The sequence below is a fragment of the Carettochelys insculpta genome, chromosome 6, assembly GCF_033958435.1.
Source record: "Carettochelys insculpta isolate YL-2023 chromosome 6, ASM3395843v1, whole genome shotgun sequence".
NCBI classification, from domain to species: Eukaryota; Metazoa; Chordata; order Testudines; family Carettochelyidae; genus Carettochelys; species Carettochelys insculpta.
This window is the reverse complement of record NC_134142.1, coordinates 65,430,131-65,446,522: the sequence shown is the minus strand read 5'-3', so window position 1 is coordinate 65,446,522 and position 16,392 is coordinate 65,430,131. Positions and strand designations below refer to the sequence as shown.

General features: G+C 45.5%; 1 protein-coding gene across 5 annotated transcripts in view; it reads right to left on the bottom strand.

The window, feature by feature from the left end:
- Nucleotides 1-16,392, bottom strand: part of DPF3 (double PHD fingers 3) — a 215,845-nt gene that overhangs the window by 100,843 nt on the left and 98,610 nt on the right. For 4 of the 5 annotated variants that reach the window (XR_012645960.1, XR_012645959.1, XM_074997132.1 and 1 more), the window contains exons 1-2: nt 13,630-13,884; nt 5,320-5,427 (exon numbers count right to left, since the gene is read on the bottom strand). Coding sequence is in view for 3 of the 5 variants with exons in the window: in XM_074997132.1 (XP_074853233.1) it covers nt 5,320-5,427; nt 13,630-13,849 (328 nt within the window). In the remaining 2 variants the exon portion in view is untranslated. Of the gene's footprint in view, nt 1-5,319; nt 5,428-13,629; nt 13,885-16,392 lie in introns of those variants that run through there. The other variant, XM_074997133.1, reaches the window with a different exon arrangement.

Genomic DNA, 16,392 nt, shown 5'->3' with positions numbered 1-16,392 from the left:
TCCTCTTCTTTGGGTCAGTCTCAGTCTTTGTCAGAGATCAAAAGTTATTACTGTTTTCTGGCTGTCAGGTCAAATTTGGGTCAAAATTTAGCAAACCTGAGATCAATCCCTATACAAAAAACCGACACAGCAGTGAAATTACCACTGCAGGCATATAACTAATGCTTGAACTTCAGTGAACAGCAATTTTTAGGACCTTGTAATTTCAGTGCACCTTCATTTTAAAAACAAATAGAAGTCCTGTGGCACCTTATAAACTAACAGATATTTTGGAGCATGAGTTTTCATTGGCAAAGGCATGCCTCTGATGAAGCGGGTCTTTGCCCATGAAAGCTTATGCTCCAAAATACCTATTAGTGAATAAGGTGCCACGGGACTTTTCATTGTTTTTGAAGATACAGACTAACTCGGCTACCCTTCATTTTAAATTCACTTAAAATTTCACAGAAGTATTCTAATTTAGACACCAATCTAACCTATCATTTTTATTCCAATATTATTCTTATTGCAGACTTTGGGACTCAAAATACAGCAAAACCGCAATGGCAATTACGGAATGCATTAAAAAGTTTCCATGTTGTTTGAATGCTAGTGAAAATAACTTATAAAAAAAACCTTTTCCCTCCAACATCTGTAAGTGAAACATTGTAGTCTTACATCAGTGTATGATTACAAAGAGTGTAACTGACTAGAAAACAACTGGACCCAATAATTTTAATTCGCCAAGCTGAAAGAAATGGTAAAAGGAAATAGTCTATATAGTGATAACTAGATCTGAATTCTTCCAGAGGTATTCAAGGATGGATGTCACTAGTAACATAGGCAAGGCAAATTGAGACAAAGATGGTCTTGTGGCTAAGGCACTGGACTGGGACTCAGAAGATGTGGCTTTTGTTCTGGGTTCAATTTCCATTTCTGCTACATACCTCTTATGTGGCCTTGGGCCAGTCATTAAATCTCAGTATGAGCCAGTTCCCTCCTACGTGGTTGTGCAGTGCCCTGCAAAATGAGGTCCTAATGGTGGTTCCCTATAAGCCATGCAGGCACTCGATGAAGCTGCACAGGCTGTAGTAAGTACAGGCCCAGTATGAGGCCTTAGGCCTGAACTAAAGTAATGGTCAAGACTTTGCTAACAGAAAGCAAAGTTCAGCTGTGAGCTAAAGGGATTCATTGCTCACAGAAGTTGGCAAGAAGAGGGTTGATGTTGCATAAACATATCTACCTAGCATATTGAAGTATGAACATGGTACCAGAACACCCTACCCTGGAACATTCCACAGATAAGAAAGAACAGGCCGACCCATCCCAATGACAGGGGCAAAAGGGTAATATGATGGATAGAGTTGTTTTGTTCGAACCAACATGTACAAGGTGAGAGGCAGCACCTCACTACGTAGAAGGGTTGTACCTCAATACGTCAGGAGTGATGTGTAAATTGTTTGTACCTGTGTATAAGAATGTACTCCTGGGGTGTGGTCTGGGTCCAGCCGAGGGGGCAGTGGAAAGTCCTGCCACTGACTGAGCCGAGTCTGTTGATCGTGGGTGCATATTTGTAGTATGCCCTGACTTAGACTAAGAAGTCTACAGGGAACTACTATTGTGTCCAATATGGCAATAAACCTGGCCGACGTGCCTTCGCACCTTACTAGACTCTGTGGTCATCGGGGGTTCTCTTCGGGTCTGCTGTGTCGGCTGTCTGCAGAGCTGGGGCAGCGCACAGAGGGAACACATGCACGCAGCCGAGTGATACCAGCATTAGAGAGAGCAGAGCACCACGCTGGTAGCATCTGACAACACAGGCCAGGGATCTGCAGCAGTAGGTGTAGGGCTGCCCCACCCATGTCCACCAACTGGCCCACCCTCCAGAATGCTGAGCAACCTGGCTTCTGCTGAAGCAGCCTGGCCCTGATCCTACCACAGGGAGGCTGGCCCCAGACCCAGTCCACCCATGGCAGCCTGTATGTGGCACCTCCAGCCATAGTCCCTGTTAAGCCATGGCAGCCTGGCTGCAGCACCCTGTCCCCTGCCCGCATCTGGCTGTGGTGTCCTGGCTTTGATGCAGACCATGTCCCTTCTGGACATGGTGGCCTGACTTCCATTTGGTCCTAGCCTCCATTCACTTCCCATGCAGGCATGGCATTGTCTGTGGGTAACAACACCCACTCCTGGCCCCCATCCAGCCCTGTCCCCCACTAGACTGCAGCAGCCTGGCCCCGGCCCTGGCCCTCATCCAAACACATCTTTGTCCCCCCACTTCAGCCTGGATCCAGTCCCCATTCAAGCCCAACCACAGCCCCATCCAGCCATGGCCCCTATTCAGGGACTGAGCCTGGCCCTGGGGTGTTCCCACACATCCAGGTGCTGCAGAGATAAGAGAGAGATGGGAGAAGTCTCTCTGCTCACAGTGGCCTCAGAGCACCCTGGTTCACCTCACACCTTTTCCTCACCCACCCCCATCCTTCAGCATGTATCCCTAGCCGGAGCCCTCACATCCCTGTACTCCCACCTTCAGCCCCAGCTGTAAGACCCTCATCCGGGGCCCCACCCCAGAGCCTTAACAGCCTTGTGTCCCAGCCTTCTGCTCCAGGCCTACACTACAACCCCTTAGCCCAATGCCCAGCACATTCATTTTGTTAGGTGTACCAATATGGAAGTGATGTGTCACACATCAGCTCCATGTCACCCATCACCGCCAAAGTGGTGCACATAACAAGACTCATTCCACTCACGGGTGGGAACAATCTGAGGGGCCACTGGCCCTGATTCCTGGATGGGTCTGGGCTCACTACCAGAACATAAATAACAAAAGCATCTTTTGAAAAGATAAGTTTTTTTAACTCGACACTGTCCATTTGATATACCCAATCCTCAGAGACACTGAAGCCCCAGCCTATAAGTGACTCTCATAGGTGACGAGGGTACACCTCAGCCTCTTGGAAGAGCTCAGCACCCTTCAGCATCAGGTGTAATGTCAGTAAGGGAAATTGAGGTGCTTGGATGAAGAGCACTACCGACTGGCTACAGAGATCCATATGCATTCACAAAGGCACACAGTAATTTATTCCCATGAGCCAGAATACTTATGTCTTAAGATATGAAAGTACCATTGAAAGAGTGGGTCCAGCACATCAGAAATTAAATGTCATAAATATTCAGTGTAATTCATAATTGCCTGGTAGTAAGAAGTGAAAATGGTGGCTATATTGTCACTTTAAGTAGCTACTGTAAATGAACTTACGCCGTCTTTATTTCTGCCGCACAGTCTATGTGACAGACTGGCTGGGTTTTCGTAATTAGCATTAACATAAAAGTTGCTGGACTGTTGATCACATGACTTTACTACAGTTACCCGTGCAATTCCAATGGCCAAACAGAAGTGGTTGTCCAAAGATTGCTCTAGTAACAGCTATTTACGAGTTAGATCACAAGATGTGAAGACAATAATTACTGTTAAATGAAAATATTTCACAAACACAATTCCAGAGGCACAGCGGTGGACACTAAGAGCACAGTTAATTATCAGCAAGATTTTTGTGAAATGTTCACATTAGCATGGAACTAAAAAATGACAGAAAATACTTCAATGCAATTGCCTTTCATGCTGAGGGGGCTTGTGAGGAATGTATTTATTTTAATCATTAACTTTTCAGATTACCCAATGCAATACTCTAATCAGGCTGAGATATAGCCATGTTTGCAAACTTAATTTGGCAGTTTCCTTCCTTTTATCCTCCCCGTTAGTAACCCTCACTGTCATGGGGATAACAAGCCGAAACCTGGTCATCTGGTCACAATGAAGTCAACCAGAATTTTGCCTCTGATCTTCCTGGAGCCAAGACTTGACTCTGCATCTCCTCTACCTCCTTCTCCACAACCACCACACTAAAACCAATTCCCTGGGGTTGAGTCTCATTGCCCAGTTCCCAGACACCTCCTGCTTTCAAACATTTTTTAATATTTGGGTAATTTATGGTTTTGGTTGTATGCTTGTGTTTTATACTGGCTGCATCTCTCCTCTTAAAAACTGCCTATATCTCCCAGTGTGTTCCTTCTTTCCCATAAACATATGACCCAAAAGATAGTGCTCCTTTTATTATTAGCTGCACTAAGGAATGCACCACACTGCACTCTATCCAACACAGCTACTGGTCCTGCACAACTTCTTTACAGTAACTCATTCAACATCCAGACTCCACATTTCAAATTAGCTTAGGGTATACCTACACTACCAGGAAGATCGACCTGGTCAAGGAAGATCTTCCAGAGTTCTATTTCACACGCCAGGTAGAGATGCATGAAATCAAACTACCTGGAGTTGGTAGTTGACCCCTATACTCCTCGATATCACGAGGAGTAAAGGCAGGTGACGGGAGAGTTTCTGCCATCAAGCTCCCTCTGTGTAGATGGTCAAGTAAGTTGATTGCAGATAAGTCACTTCTACCTACACAACTGCTGCAGCTAGAACTGCATATCTGCAATCGACTTAACTCCCTACTATAGACCAAGCCTTAGTGGAAGGAAGAACTACAGCAAGGGTAAAAATCAAACGGACTAAAAGAACATAATGTGGCACATTCTCACTAAGTATTATGATTATTTATAATGCAGTAGCACTATTGTGCTAGGCATGCTACAAACTTATCAATGCGCTATTCTGCACACAAATCAATGATGTCACCCCTCCTCCTAGCAACAGACCCCCCTAGTGAGGCTTCATGTTACTAATACGTTGGTGGTGACTATAACAGGGTTCAACAAGGAACTAGACAAACTCATGTTGAATAGGTCTATTAATGGCTCTTAGCCAGGATAGGCAGGGATGATGTCCATTTGTCAGAAGCCGGGAATGGGCAGTGGGAGGTGGATCACTTCACGATTGCCTGCTCTGTTCATTCCATCCGGGGCATCTAGCTTTGGCCACTGTCAGAAGACAGGATACTGGGCTGGATGGACCTTCAATCTGACCTAGTATGGATGTTCTTATCATAACTGATACCCACGTGACCATTTACATTCTTATGAATGGAAGCCAAGATTCACATAAGTGGATTCATCTCCTGTTAGTTTCAATGAGAGTTACATCCACTTATGCCAAGGAAGAATTTGCCCTGGAGACTTACAGTTTATTTTATTTTCTATAAAAGGAAGGGTGGCACAATGGACTTCTGCAAATCTCACCATTGAAAAAAAAGGAGACAGCCAAAACACTGAGACTAAACGCCAGTCCTGTGTGCAGGCCAGTCTCCACCTGATCCATGACACATCAGTGAATGCAACACAGAGAAGAGCAAAAGTGAGAAAGACAGCCAGAACATGTACCAGGTTTAATTTCCAAAAGCTTCAGCCTGGAGTCCTCAGGAGGATGTAAGCGTCTTTTCTTGCGCCAACAGCGAGCAGGATACGTGTACAGCTGGCCCGGGGCTAGTCCTGTGGGTTAAAAGCAAAAAATAATCATCATCACATTGCTTTTGCAAATCCCCATTATTTCTCTGGCATCATTGTTTCTCCATTCCCAGCATTACCCTACTGTAGGGTTCAGTCCTGCAAGGTGGAAAGCAGCTCCAGCAGCTGAGCATGGATCCTACAGGATCGGCCTTATAGAGATGCCACATGTTTCATTAACGTATTTCACTCTGCGCAGAGGTTCACTGTCACCAGAGCTCCACTTAAAAAAAAAATAGAGTGACAGATAAGACGGGAATGACTTTAGCACCTTGAACACAATTTGTCATTTTTCACAACTTGACAAAATCAAGCCCATGTCAATAACACAGAACAACCCTAGCAAGCAATGGCAGCTGAGTGGTCTCAACCATCCTGACATAACAGCAAGCAACATTCACCAACCTTGGAACAACATATACTCTCTGAGTGCCGCAGGGCTCGGGGCTCGGGGCTCGGGGCTCGGGGCTCGGGGCTCGGGGCTCGGGGCTCGGGCCAGTGTTGTTCAACATCTTTATTAATGACCTGGATGAGAGACGGGATTGCACCCTCAGCAAGTTTGTGGATGACACCAAGCTAGGGGGAGAGGCAGATATGTTTGAAGATAGAGATAGGATCCAGAGTGACCTGCATAAATTGGAGAATTGGGCCAAAAGAAATCTGATGTGGTTCAACAAGGAGAGGTGTAGAGTCCTGCACCTGGGGCGAAGAATCCCAAGCATGGTTATAGGTTGGGGACCAACTGGCTCAGCAGCAGTACAACAGAAAGGCACCTAGGGTTTATGGTGGATGAAAGGATGGATATGCGTAAACAGTGGACCCTTTCAGTCAAGAAGGCTAATGGCATAGTAGGGTGCATTAGGAGGAGCATTTTGAGCAGTTCTAAAGAAGTGGTTGTTCCCCTCTATTCAGCACTGGTGAGGCCATATCTGGAACACTGTGTCCAGTTCCCCGCTCCCCAGTATAAAAACGATGTAGATTTGCTGGAGCAGGTTCAGCAGAGGACAACAAAAATGATTAGGGGGCTGGAGTCCATAACCTCTGTGGAGAGGCTGAGGGATTTTGGCTAGTGTAGTTTACAGAAGAGAAGACTGAGGGGTGATTTAATAGCAGCCTTCAGCTTCCTAAAGGGGAGCACTAAAGAGGATGGTGAGAAACTGTTCTCAGTGGCGTCAGATTGCAGAACAAGCAGTATTGGTCTGAAGTTGCAGAGGGAGAGGTGTACGTTGGATATTAGGAAAAACTACTTCACCAGGAGGGTGGTGAAGTACTGGAATGTGTTGCCTAGAGAGGTGGTGGATTCTCCATCCCTCAAGGTTTTTAAGTCCCAGCTGGACAAGGTCCTGGCTGGGATGACTTAGTTGGGGTTGATCCTGCTTGAAGCAGGGGGCTGGACTAGATGACCTCCTGAGGTTCCTTCTAGCCCTATGATTCTATGACGACACAGGAAAAAAAGTGATACCTTCTGGAGAAAACTGGGCCATCTTGCCAAGGGAATGGGTAAATCAGATTTGGCAAGTGCTGCCTAAGTCTTCAGTTTGAAACACAGAAACTCCCTGGGAATAAGATTCCAATCCCAATAGGATCAACCCACTCTTGAGGCAAATAAACTGAGCACCAAGAAAGTTACAGTGGGCTGGGAGGAGCTTCTGAAGGAAATCCTGAATATAAAGTTCTTGTCTGCCCTGCATGGATTCACACCTTCTGTAAGACAAGGGCAGTTGGTTTTGGTAGCCTTGGCAATAATTCCCCTTCCCTCCCATGTTATCAGTGCAACAGCTGCTATACCTGACTTCATTGAATGCTGCTTTTCAATGGGGTGTATAAACTCTATGACTAGCTTTGGAAGGAAAAACACTACAAAGTACCCAGCCTTTCTAGAGTGCTTGACATATTTTTTCAGGGCACTTTACAAACCCTTAACTAGTATCTTTACATGTTGTTATTAAGGTTATGATTGTGACTGGCTCTGGTGTGAGTCATTGTGGGACAGCACACATGGAGTGTAACCCTCTCCAAAAATGTCTGTGCAATGGGCACGCACAACCTTAGTCTGATGTAAAAAATTGTGAGCGAGGAGAAACAGGCTCCTTGACCTGTCCTCTTGATAAAATCCTGCACCTGAGCATTAGCCCAAAACTTAACTGTTTTAAAAAATGTATTTGAAAAGTGTTGTTTTAACCTCTTCTTGGTCTCTCACAAATTGGCACTTCTTGGCTGCAGCAAAAATGGGCAGCACAAACACCAAAATACTAAAGGCTCAACTGGAAGAGAGAAGGCCCAGAAAATTTGCAGGAAGGCCTCCTTCCCAATCTGACCCCAGATGGGCTGACGTAAGCTCCAGCAAGCCTCCAAAGTAACCCAGTGAACCTTCTGAGATGAGGTCTCCTTTGCTGTTCAATAAATCCCTGCATAGCCGTATTCAGCCAGCTGCTGAACCAACTTTCACTTGTTCAAACAGGTTTGATACCATCTTCAAGAGAGAAAATTTACACTGTTGTCCTCCACCCTTCCAATCTATCAACATGATGGTACCAAGGTGAACCTTTGGTCATTTTTGTGGAGGAGGTAGCAAGAGAGAGGGCCTTTTATATCTGCTTTGAAGCTATCCCCTCCAGTCTGACTCTCTCTGTGCCCATGCTAAAACATACGGTGCTTGCCCTCTCTAGTTCTTGCTGGGTTGGGTTGTCTTGCACTCCTGTGCCTTATAGGGCAACCACAGAAGGTTCCAGCTATTTGCTTATAGAGGAAATAGCAGGACCTGCAGTGAGTTATGTTGTTTATCTCATTAGTGTAGGAGAGCCATAACTCAAAGCTTGCGTGAAAGACTGGGGGAGGAAAGGAAAGAGGGAGGGAGTTATGTGCAGTATTGTGTGAAATTAACCCTGAACTGTTGTCGCAAGAGGCAGCCTTCTGATCATTTACAAAAAAGCTGTAAAACACCACGTTTCTGCACAGGCCGTCTGACTCTCCTCTCCTCTTTGTAAATCCTGCATAAGTGAAAGGAGGTTCTGGATCTTTTCTGTTTGCCTGCAAGCATTGCTTCAGGTTAGACATGGGGGCAGTGAAGGCCAGTAAACAAAGCAAAGGGGTGCACACAGCCCAGATACCAGAGTGCCTGGTGGAGAATTCTCGTTGGCTCAATATTGCCAAGAGCACAGCATGCACAGCCTGGAAATGGTGATGCTCACACCACAGATAGATGCTGTGCCCGTCACACTGGGGCTATGAGAGATGGATGATGCAGAGAGACCCAAGGGAGCACTGAATGAGCTAATCACGTCAAGGAACAACCGAGCGAATATGGGGGAGGAGGGATTCTTGGTTTCTTTCTAAGTCACTGTAATTTAAATATAGAAGAACACAGGTTTGGTAGCTGATGCAGATACAGGAGGCTTCAGCCTATTTAAATTCTAAACAAAATATTATTTGCCACTAACCTATGCTCACCACAGCCCTGTGAGAAAGGGAAACATGACTGTCCCCATTTCATAGACAGGGAAACTGAGGCACAATGATGTCAAGTGTCTTATGTCGTTAGGGATAAGGTTGACAGATTCACCCATAAAGCTAACAGAAAGTTAGTGACAAACCTGGTCAAAGAACCCAGCTCTCCTGGCTCCTGGTCCTATGCTTGAACACTAGACAGTGATCCCGCCCCCCCGCCACCCGTAAGATACCAGTGTGTCTGGTTTGAGGCTGCCCTGTGCTATCCTTGTAGCAAATGCTCCTTCCAGCATCTGGCTTCTACATATAATAAATGCATAATTGCTTATGTGTCAGCAAGTTCCAATGAATAAAAAGAGCAGTCTCTCACTCATAACCAGACACCTCAAGAAAAGAAATTCTTAGGGTAAACAATATTTTTTTAGGAAAAACAAAAATTAGCTTGTTTTTCCAAAGCACAAGCTTTCTGGAACAGCAAGATGAAACAAAACCAACTATGGTCGCCACAGACCCCCACAAGACATTTTGTGAAGGAAGGTCCCCTTAGTAACAGACGTATTTCAATTCAGGTAACTACATTCTGCCTGTCCAAACTCCCCCTGCAGTTTTGAGAAAATAAGATATTACCATCCTTCAGAACTTATCCTATAGGACAATATAGTGTTGCTTTACACTAATAAAACGGCTTCTACAAATCACATCAAGAGTGGCTGCATTTCATTAATCGGTGAAGTGACTCCCACATTTCCTTTACTTGGGCTTTGTCTACACTGCCAGTGGAGCAGGCATAGCACACAGCACACCGGTGCTTAAACCAACAGCACCACCCCCAAAAACAGACAATGGTTTTGCTGTGGCAAAAGGCAGTGAAAATGGCATGTTATCGGCAGGAGCAGTCTCCCCTCGACAACGTGAACCCCTCTCTTAGAGGGAGGAAGTATTTTGTTAGAAAGGGCCAACAAACTGCATTTACACTGCCTTATTTCTAGTGATACAGATGCATTGCTAAAAGCTGCGTGGTGTAGAGCATGCCTCAGAGTAGGTCTTATATCGGGTGTTGTGAGGTTTAATTAGCTATGGCCAACCCTGTTATTAGGACTTGTCTACATGGGATGGGGTTGTGTTATTCTGGAATAGCCTTTCCCCATCAGTTCCACGTGTGGATGTTCTTATTCTGAAATGAGAGCATCTTATTCCATACTAGTTCAATACACTGCCAAAACGGATGAAGATAACTTGAAATAAGGCAACCCTATTCCAAGATATGACCATTCACACATGGAAGTAATTGGAAATAGTTAATCTGCTTTAAATTCACAATGCTGCCCTGTTCTGGATTAATATTTTCATGTACACAAGCCCTTAGTGCTGGTGTGCAGATGGGGAACAGTGCAAGATGCCTTCCCTCATTCTCTGCCCTGTGAAATGGCCAGGGAAATTCCAGTCCTTGAACTTGGCAAAATGTAGGGACTATTTCCTCAGTATGCCCCTGGGCAGGCTATGACCTCACCTGCCAGAGCTGGCCAATCACAGAGAGGAGAATAGGCTGCACCAACCTGAGACTCCGGAAAAGGCTACCACAAGAAATAAGAATGATCAAGGACCTCCCCACAAACAGAACTAGACACAAAAACTCACGTCTCAGACTTCGTTCTCCCTCCAGCCTGCACACATACAAAACGCACATGAACGTACAGAGACACCAAGAGCTAAAAACTAACCCAGACATTTCTCGCAGAGGCTAGCAAGGAAGAAAGAGTAAGAGATTGTTATTTCTCTTCTTGAATATTTGAGTCATTCTGATTCTACAGCCATTTAAACACCTGGAAAGATTTGCTGAGCTACATGCAAAAAAGTGGCACTAAAATGAGGGAAGGCGGCCTGCTTCCTTTCACTATCTCATTTGCCAAAGCATCCCTCAGGAATTTGATTTGAACATACACAGTCTGCTTCATCCACAGCAGCAAACCCCAAGAACCACAGTCCACTCACCTTACTTCTACAAGTAGGCCCATTGACCTTAATGGGATTACTCACAAGAGTAAGTAAGCAGAACCTGGTGCTAGCACTGCACACACAGGTGCTGTCCCTTATTACAAATCACATTCCCTGTAACAGATCCAAATTTCTCTCTCCTGCCCCACCACTGCCGCCATCTTGGTCTGATTTCATTTTTGCTAAATGTAAATGATTTATGCAACAAGGAAATCCATGAAACACAAATTATACAAAATCCTATTTTGGCTTTAAAAAGAATCACGTGTTAATTAAGCAGACAGTGCAACCTCCATTATCCAAAGATCAGTTATCCAAAACAGAGCATTGTCGTCCAAGGTCTATTAAATGGAAAACTTCTTCAGTTACCCAAAACCCCAGTTGTTTACTAATATGCATACTTTCAACCATGGCACTTGGATAATCAACTCTTCACTGTAATTTTGGGTGTTCCCCTCCTATTTGGAGGTTTTGTCCCTAATATTGGAAAAAAACCAAACGCTTTGTCAGAGATCAAAGTGTTCGAAAATTCTGTTCTTTCAACAAATAACACATCTGGCTAAATTCTCAGTCACGTCAGTGGCAGCTTTATCAGAGTAGAGTGCTTAGGGTTGACCCAACAATAATACTTTAACTTGAATGCAATCAATAATGAATTAGAATCTGATCCAAAGCCCATTCAAATAAACCTTTCCCTTGATTTCAGTGGAAAAAGATATATGATATGATATGATATAGATCAGGTCTATACCACCCCTGTAACGTATTTATAGGGACATTTATCCTCCTTTTACAAACAGAAAACAGAGACACAGAGGTGTAGACCAAGTGATCAGTCTAAGGCAGAGCTGGGAACAGAATCTAGATCACTTGACTCCTGGTCCACTAATAAACTCAGAGGGGTAGCCATGTTAGTCTGCAGCTTCACAAATAAAAAGCACTTCTGTAGCACCTTAAAGACTAACCATTTTATTTATTAGATAATGAGCTTTTGTGGGAAGTGGGTCTTACCCATAAAAGCTCATTAACTAATAAATAACATTTCTAGTCTTTAAGGTGCTACAGGACTGTTGCTATTTGTGATCCCCTAATATGGTTGCCGACTTTGTAATTCAGAAGCGAGCAAACTTTTTATGTCAGGCCCCACTTTTTGTCTCTGCAATTAATGTAATACAAACCAATGGAAATTTCGGTTATATCCATATGAAAAACAAAACCCTTTCAGTGCGTGTAAGAAAACAAGTCGGTAGAATGTGAAAACTTCATGAATCGGTATATAAACATGAATACACACACATAAAAACAGTAAAATGCCTCAACATTTTTAATGAGATGGGTAAGCCTGAGACCCAGCAGCCAATCGTGCTGCTTCCCCCTACGAAATTTCACACCCCCGCACTTTGCACACCCCAGTTCTAGTTGCACAAAACCTAATGCCCTTGACCTGTCCCTTCTGCAAGAGCCCAAACCTTACCCCTCTCCTCTGAGCACCTGCTCCCACTCACCGTCTGTTGCTCGTTCTCCCCCACGCTCATCACTTTCCAGGGGCTGAGGCACGGGATTGGGATGAGGGCTCCAGCAGGCCATGTGGTCTCTGGGGTGGGGCCAGAAATGAGGGTTTCAGGATGAGGGGGGAGGCTCTGGGTGAGGAAGGGGCTGGGCACAGGATGGGGGAGGGCCCTGGCAGGGGGTGTGGGCTCTGGGTAGGGGTGGGGATGAGGAGTTTGGGGTGTAAGAGAGGCCTCCAGGCTGGGTTGAGGGGTTTGGAGTGTGGGAGGCGGTCCAGGATCTGGGGAGGGGGAGTTTGGGTATAAGGGGTGGTCTCTGTCTGGGACAGGAAGTTGGGGTCCAGGTAGATGTGCGAGGTCTGGGAAGGAGTCAGCATGCAGGAAGGGGTTCTAACTGGGGTCAGGAGCTGAGGTGTAAGCTCCAGCCAGGCTGTGCCTACCTAAAGCAGCTTCCAATCAGCAGTGCAGCGAGGCTAAGGCAGGCTCCCTGCCTGCCACGGCTCAGCACTGCTCCCAGAAGGTGTCATCATGTCTGGCCCCCTAGTCAGCTGTGAAGTCAGATGGCTCTGCACAGTGTGTGATGCCCACACCTACAGGAACTGTCCCCACACCTCCCACTGCCCACAGTTCCCAGACAATGGGAACTGTGGAGGCGGTTCTCGGGGTGGGAGCAGTGCAACCTGGCCACCTCTTCACCTAGGAGTCAGAGTGAAATCCTGGCCACTTCCAGGAGTTGCGTGGAGCCCAGGCAGGTAGGGAGATGGCCACAGCCCTCCTCAATGGACTCGGAATGGCCCAGTGAGAGCTCCTAACCAGGGCCGCCCTCTTGGTCAAAAAACAGACGTCTGGCAACCTTAGCCCCTCCTCTCATCACCAGAGCAAGGTGAATTTGAAACATTAGACTCCCTAAATTTATGTTTCCTATGATTGCCTCTACCTTCCGTTGGGATATTTCCAAGGCTCTCCTGGGTAAAGGTCCTCTGTTATGTAACTGCATCAGATCAATAGCAATAAAGGATCTGTGATGATGCAGCACTAGAAACTAGGATGTCAAGCAATAGGAGGAATAATTAGGATCTGCTCTCTGCAGTCACTGAAGGGAATACCCTCCAGGCCCAGAGGCTTAGGCAGCTTCTCCTGTGAGCATGGCCCTAAACAGTTTGAGTTGCTAGTAATTAAATCCCAGGAGAGCTCAGCAGCCTGCCCTCCTTACACACATGCACAGAATGCTGCTAACCTGGTCCCCGGTGCCTTTTCTCCATCCAGATATAGCAGTTGTTTTGAGCTACCCCAGTCTGAGAATCCAGGAAGGGCAGGCGGACACTGCGCTCAGCGCACAGCCGGGAGTTGTAGCTGCGGCAGTGCTCGATGGCCTCCTTGTAGAACTGGTCCCCAAGTCTGCCAGGAAGAAAAGAGGAGAAAGTGAGCGATTGCTTTGGGCTCCCTGAATGAGTCATGGAAAGAAGGGCACATGGGGTCAGTCAAAAATGGGTCAGTGCAAATACCTTTCCCAAACACATTGTATGCATTAACCTGGAAAGCTTACTGCCACAGGGTGTCACTGAGGCAAAGAGAGAGGTAAGAGGCATAAGAGTAGATGCTGAGGGTACATCTGTACCGCAGGTGGGAGTGAGCATCCCAGCCTGGGCAGACTGACCTGCATTGCTGCACTGGCAGAGGCTCAGGCTAGCCACGCAAGCTCAGACTCACCTATCAAGTGGCTAGCCCAAGTCCCCACTGGCGCAGCAATGTCCACACTTGCTATTTGTAGTGTGATAGCTTGAGCCCTGTAAGTTCAGGTCTGTCCACCTGGGCTGGGAAGCTCAGCCCCAGCTGCTGTGCAGACGATCCTGAAGGATAAAGAGATGTCTCTGGGTAATGGGAGACAAAAGGGTTTTGTTTTGCTAATGTGCCAGTTCAAATCCAGCTCACAAAGTGAGCCAATGATTTTGTTCCATATCTCAGGGGAACTCCCACACTATTTTTGGAACAATTGAAAAGCTGCTTTTAGAATGCTGGAACTCCACCTCAAACCCTGCAGACATACACCTCTGCTCCAAGGCTGGCTTGCAGGCGAGGCACATGCTTTACTTGTTTATGGGTGGGTGTCCCCTGAGCTAGCAACAGGGACTCATTATGTGTGCTCCTGGGTCAAATAATAGGAGGGGTGGGAGGGAAGGAAGTACAGCTGCATTAAGGGTCTGGCTTGATTTAGCATTTGGCCCATAATTTGTAAAGTGCTTGTGGGCCTTTCAGGTGAGTGGCACTGTGGAAATGAAATACATTAACATGTGCAGCATGGAACAAGGTGATCACAGCAAGAGATGGGAAAGAAATGTAACCCTTGCCCTTTTACACAGCTGGCTTAGGGCACTGGCCAGGAAGTAGGATACTCGATTTACCACCATGACAAATCCCTTGCTCTCAAATTTATACAGAACGGGAAGATATTTAGAGAGACTTCTCATTATCATATCATTTATTTGATAAATAGGCATTCGTTCCAAACTTTGTGAACCCTTAGGCTTCTATGGAGAATGGTAAAAAAAAAAATCTGCATGCCAGAGGCAGCCCAAAATCTCCTAGTTACAGCCTCTTTAGAAGCAAGAGAAGCATACTTTCAACAACGTGGGGCCATATTCCCCTGTAAGTTGTGCTCCTTTGATGACACAGATGAGCCATCATGCTGAAGTGCCCCAAAACTGACACAGCATACCTCCAGAGCCGGTCCTAACCCTGTTGGGTGAAATTCAGAAGTGGGCATAAATTGATCAGAAAAATAACTGTAAGTAGTAAGTTAGTGTAACAAGCACTGAATCTGACATTTGTGAGTCTGCAACAGGAAAAAAAAATGCATGTCAAGGGCACAAAAGTAGAGGAGGGAGGAAAAGCAGCCAATAAAAAGGTGTCAGATAGAGGGGCTACACATAACTGATAGAGGCTCAAGCTGCAACAACTCTTCTGAGGATTGTCCAATTGTTTCTTGCAGCAGACAACACGCATGGTGTATCTAACCTCTCTTAACTTCAGCTTCCCCCTCTGGCCGCTGGCCCCAGAGCCAATGCAGGTGTGGTCCCTTGCATGCTGTGCTGAAGAATAAGGGAGGGGACAGTAACGTGGATGTACAGTCCATGAGCACAGAGATATGGATACAGATGGAGCTTCTCTGTACACAGATCCCAGGGAGACAACACCTGCCTTCAGGTGGGAAAGAACAGCTGTATGTATTGCATGAGACTGATTAAGAAATGAAAACTTGTTAAAAGCTGTCATGTAGTCTTGCCTAATCAAAGTCAGTAACAGGGAAACTTAATTCGATCAAAGATTAACAATTCTGACAACTACTCTGAGTGTCAGCAATGCTAAGTCTAATTCCTTCCCATGTTAAACCAGGGACATTCAGACACACTGTGGTTTGTATAGAACAAAGTGTAGTGCTGGATGAAAACAAACTGTCACCCGCTGCACAGGTTCTTTGTGTACTAAGTATCACACACACCCTACACGCAATGAAATATGAGCTTAGCTGGCATTCTGTATTAACAATGGCTCAGGAATAAACTACAGCAATCAGGATAAGAGTCATAGCTGGAGACTAATTCAGTTTTCATCCTGCTGTAAACTGACAATAACTGTAAATCTTTCAATGTTAAATATTTGGCTTAAAGTGAGACTGTCAAGTATGGTTTAAGCCTAAAATGTAGGTTTTTCTAGAAGGGGAAGAAAAGTTTTCCAGAACTTAAATGTGTTTCATCAGTAGAAGCTGACAGACTAGTGGATGAAATTAATCCTGCAAATAACACTGCTGAAAGTTATGTTTGGCTGGAGCCTATATATTTTATATCAAATGCAATTATTTTAAAATGAAAGGGTTTTTTCTCACCTTCTAAAATATATATGCTAATAAATAAATTAATTAATCGATTGGTCAATCACTGAATTAATTAAGGATTCTGGTTTGGACCCAATCACCTCTGAACTATAGGGAAGTTGGGATGTG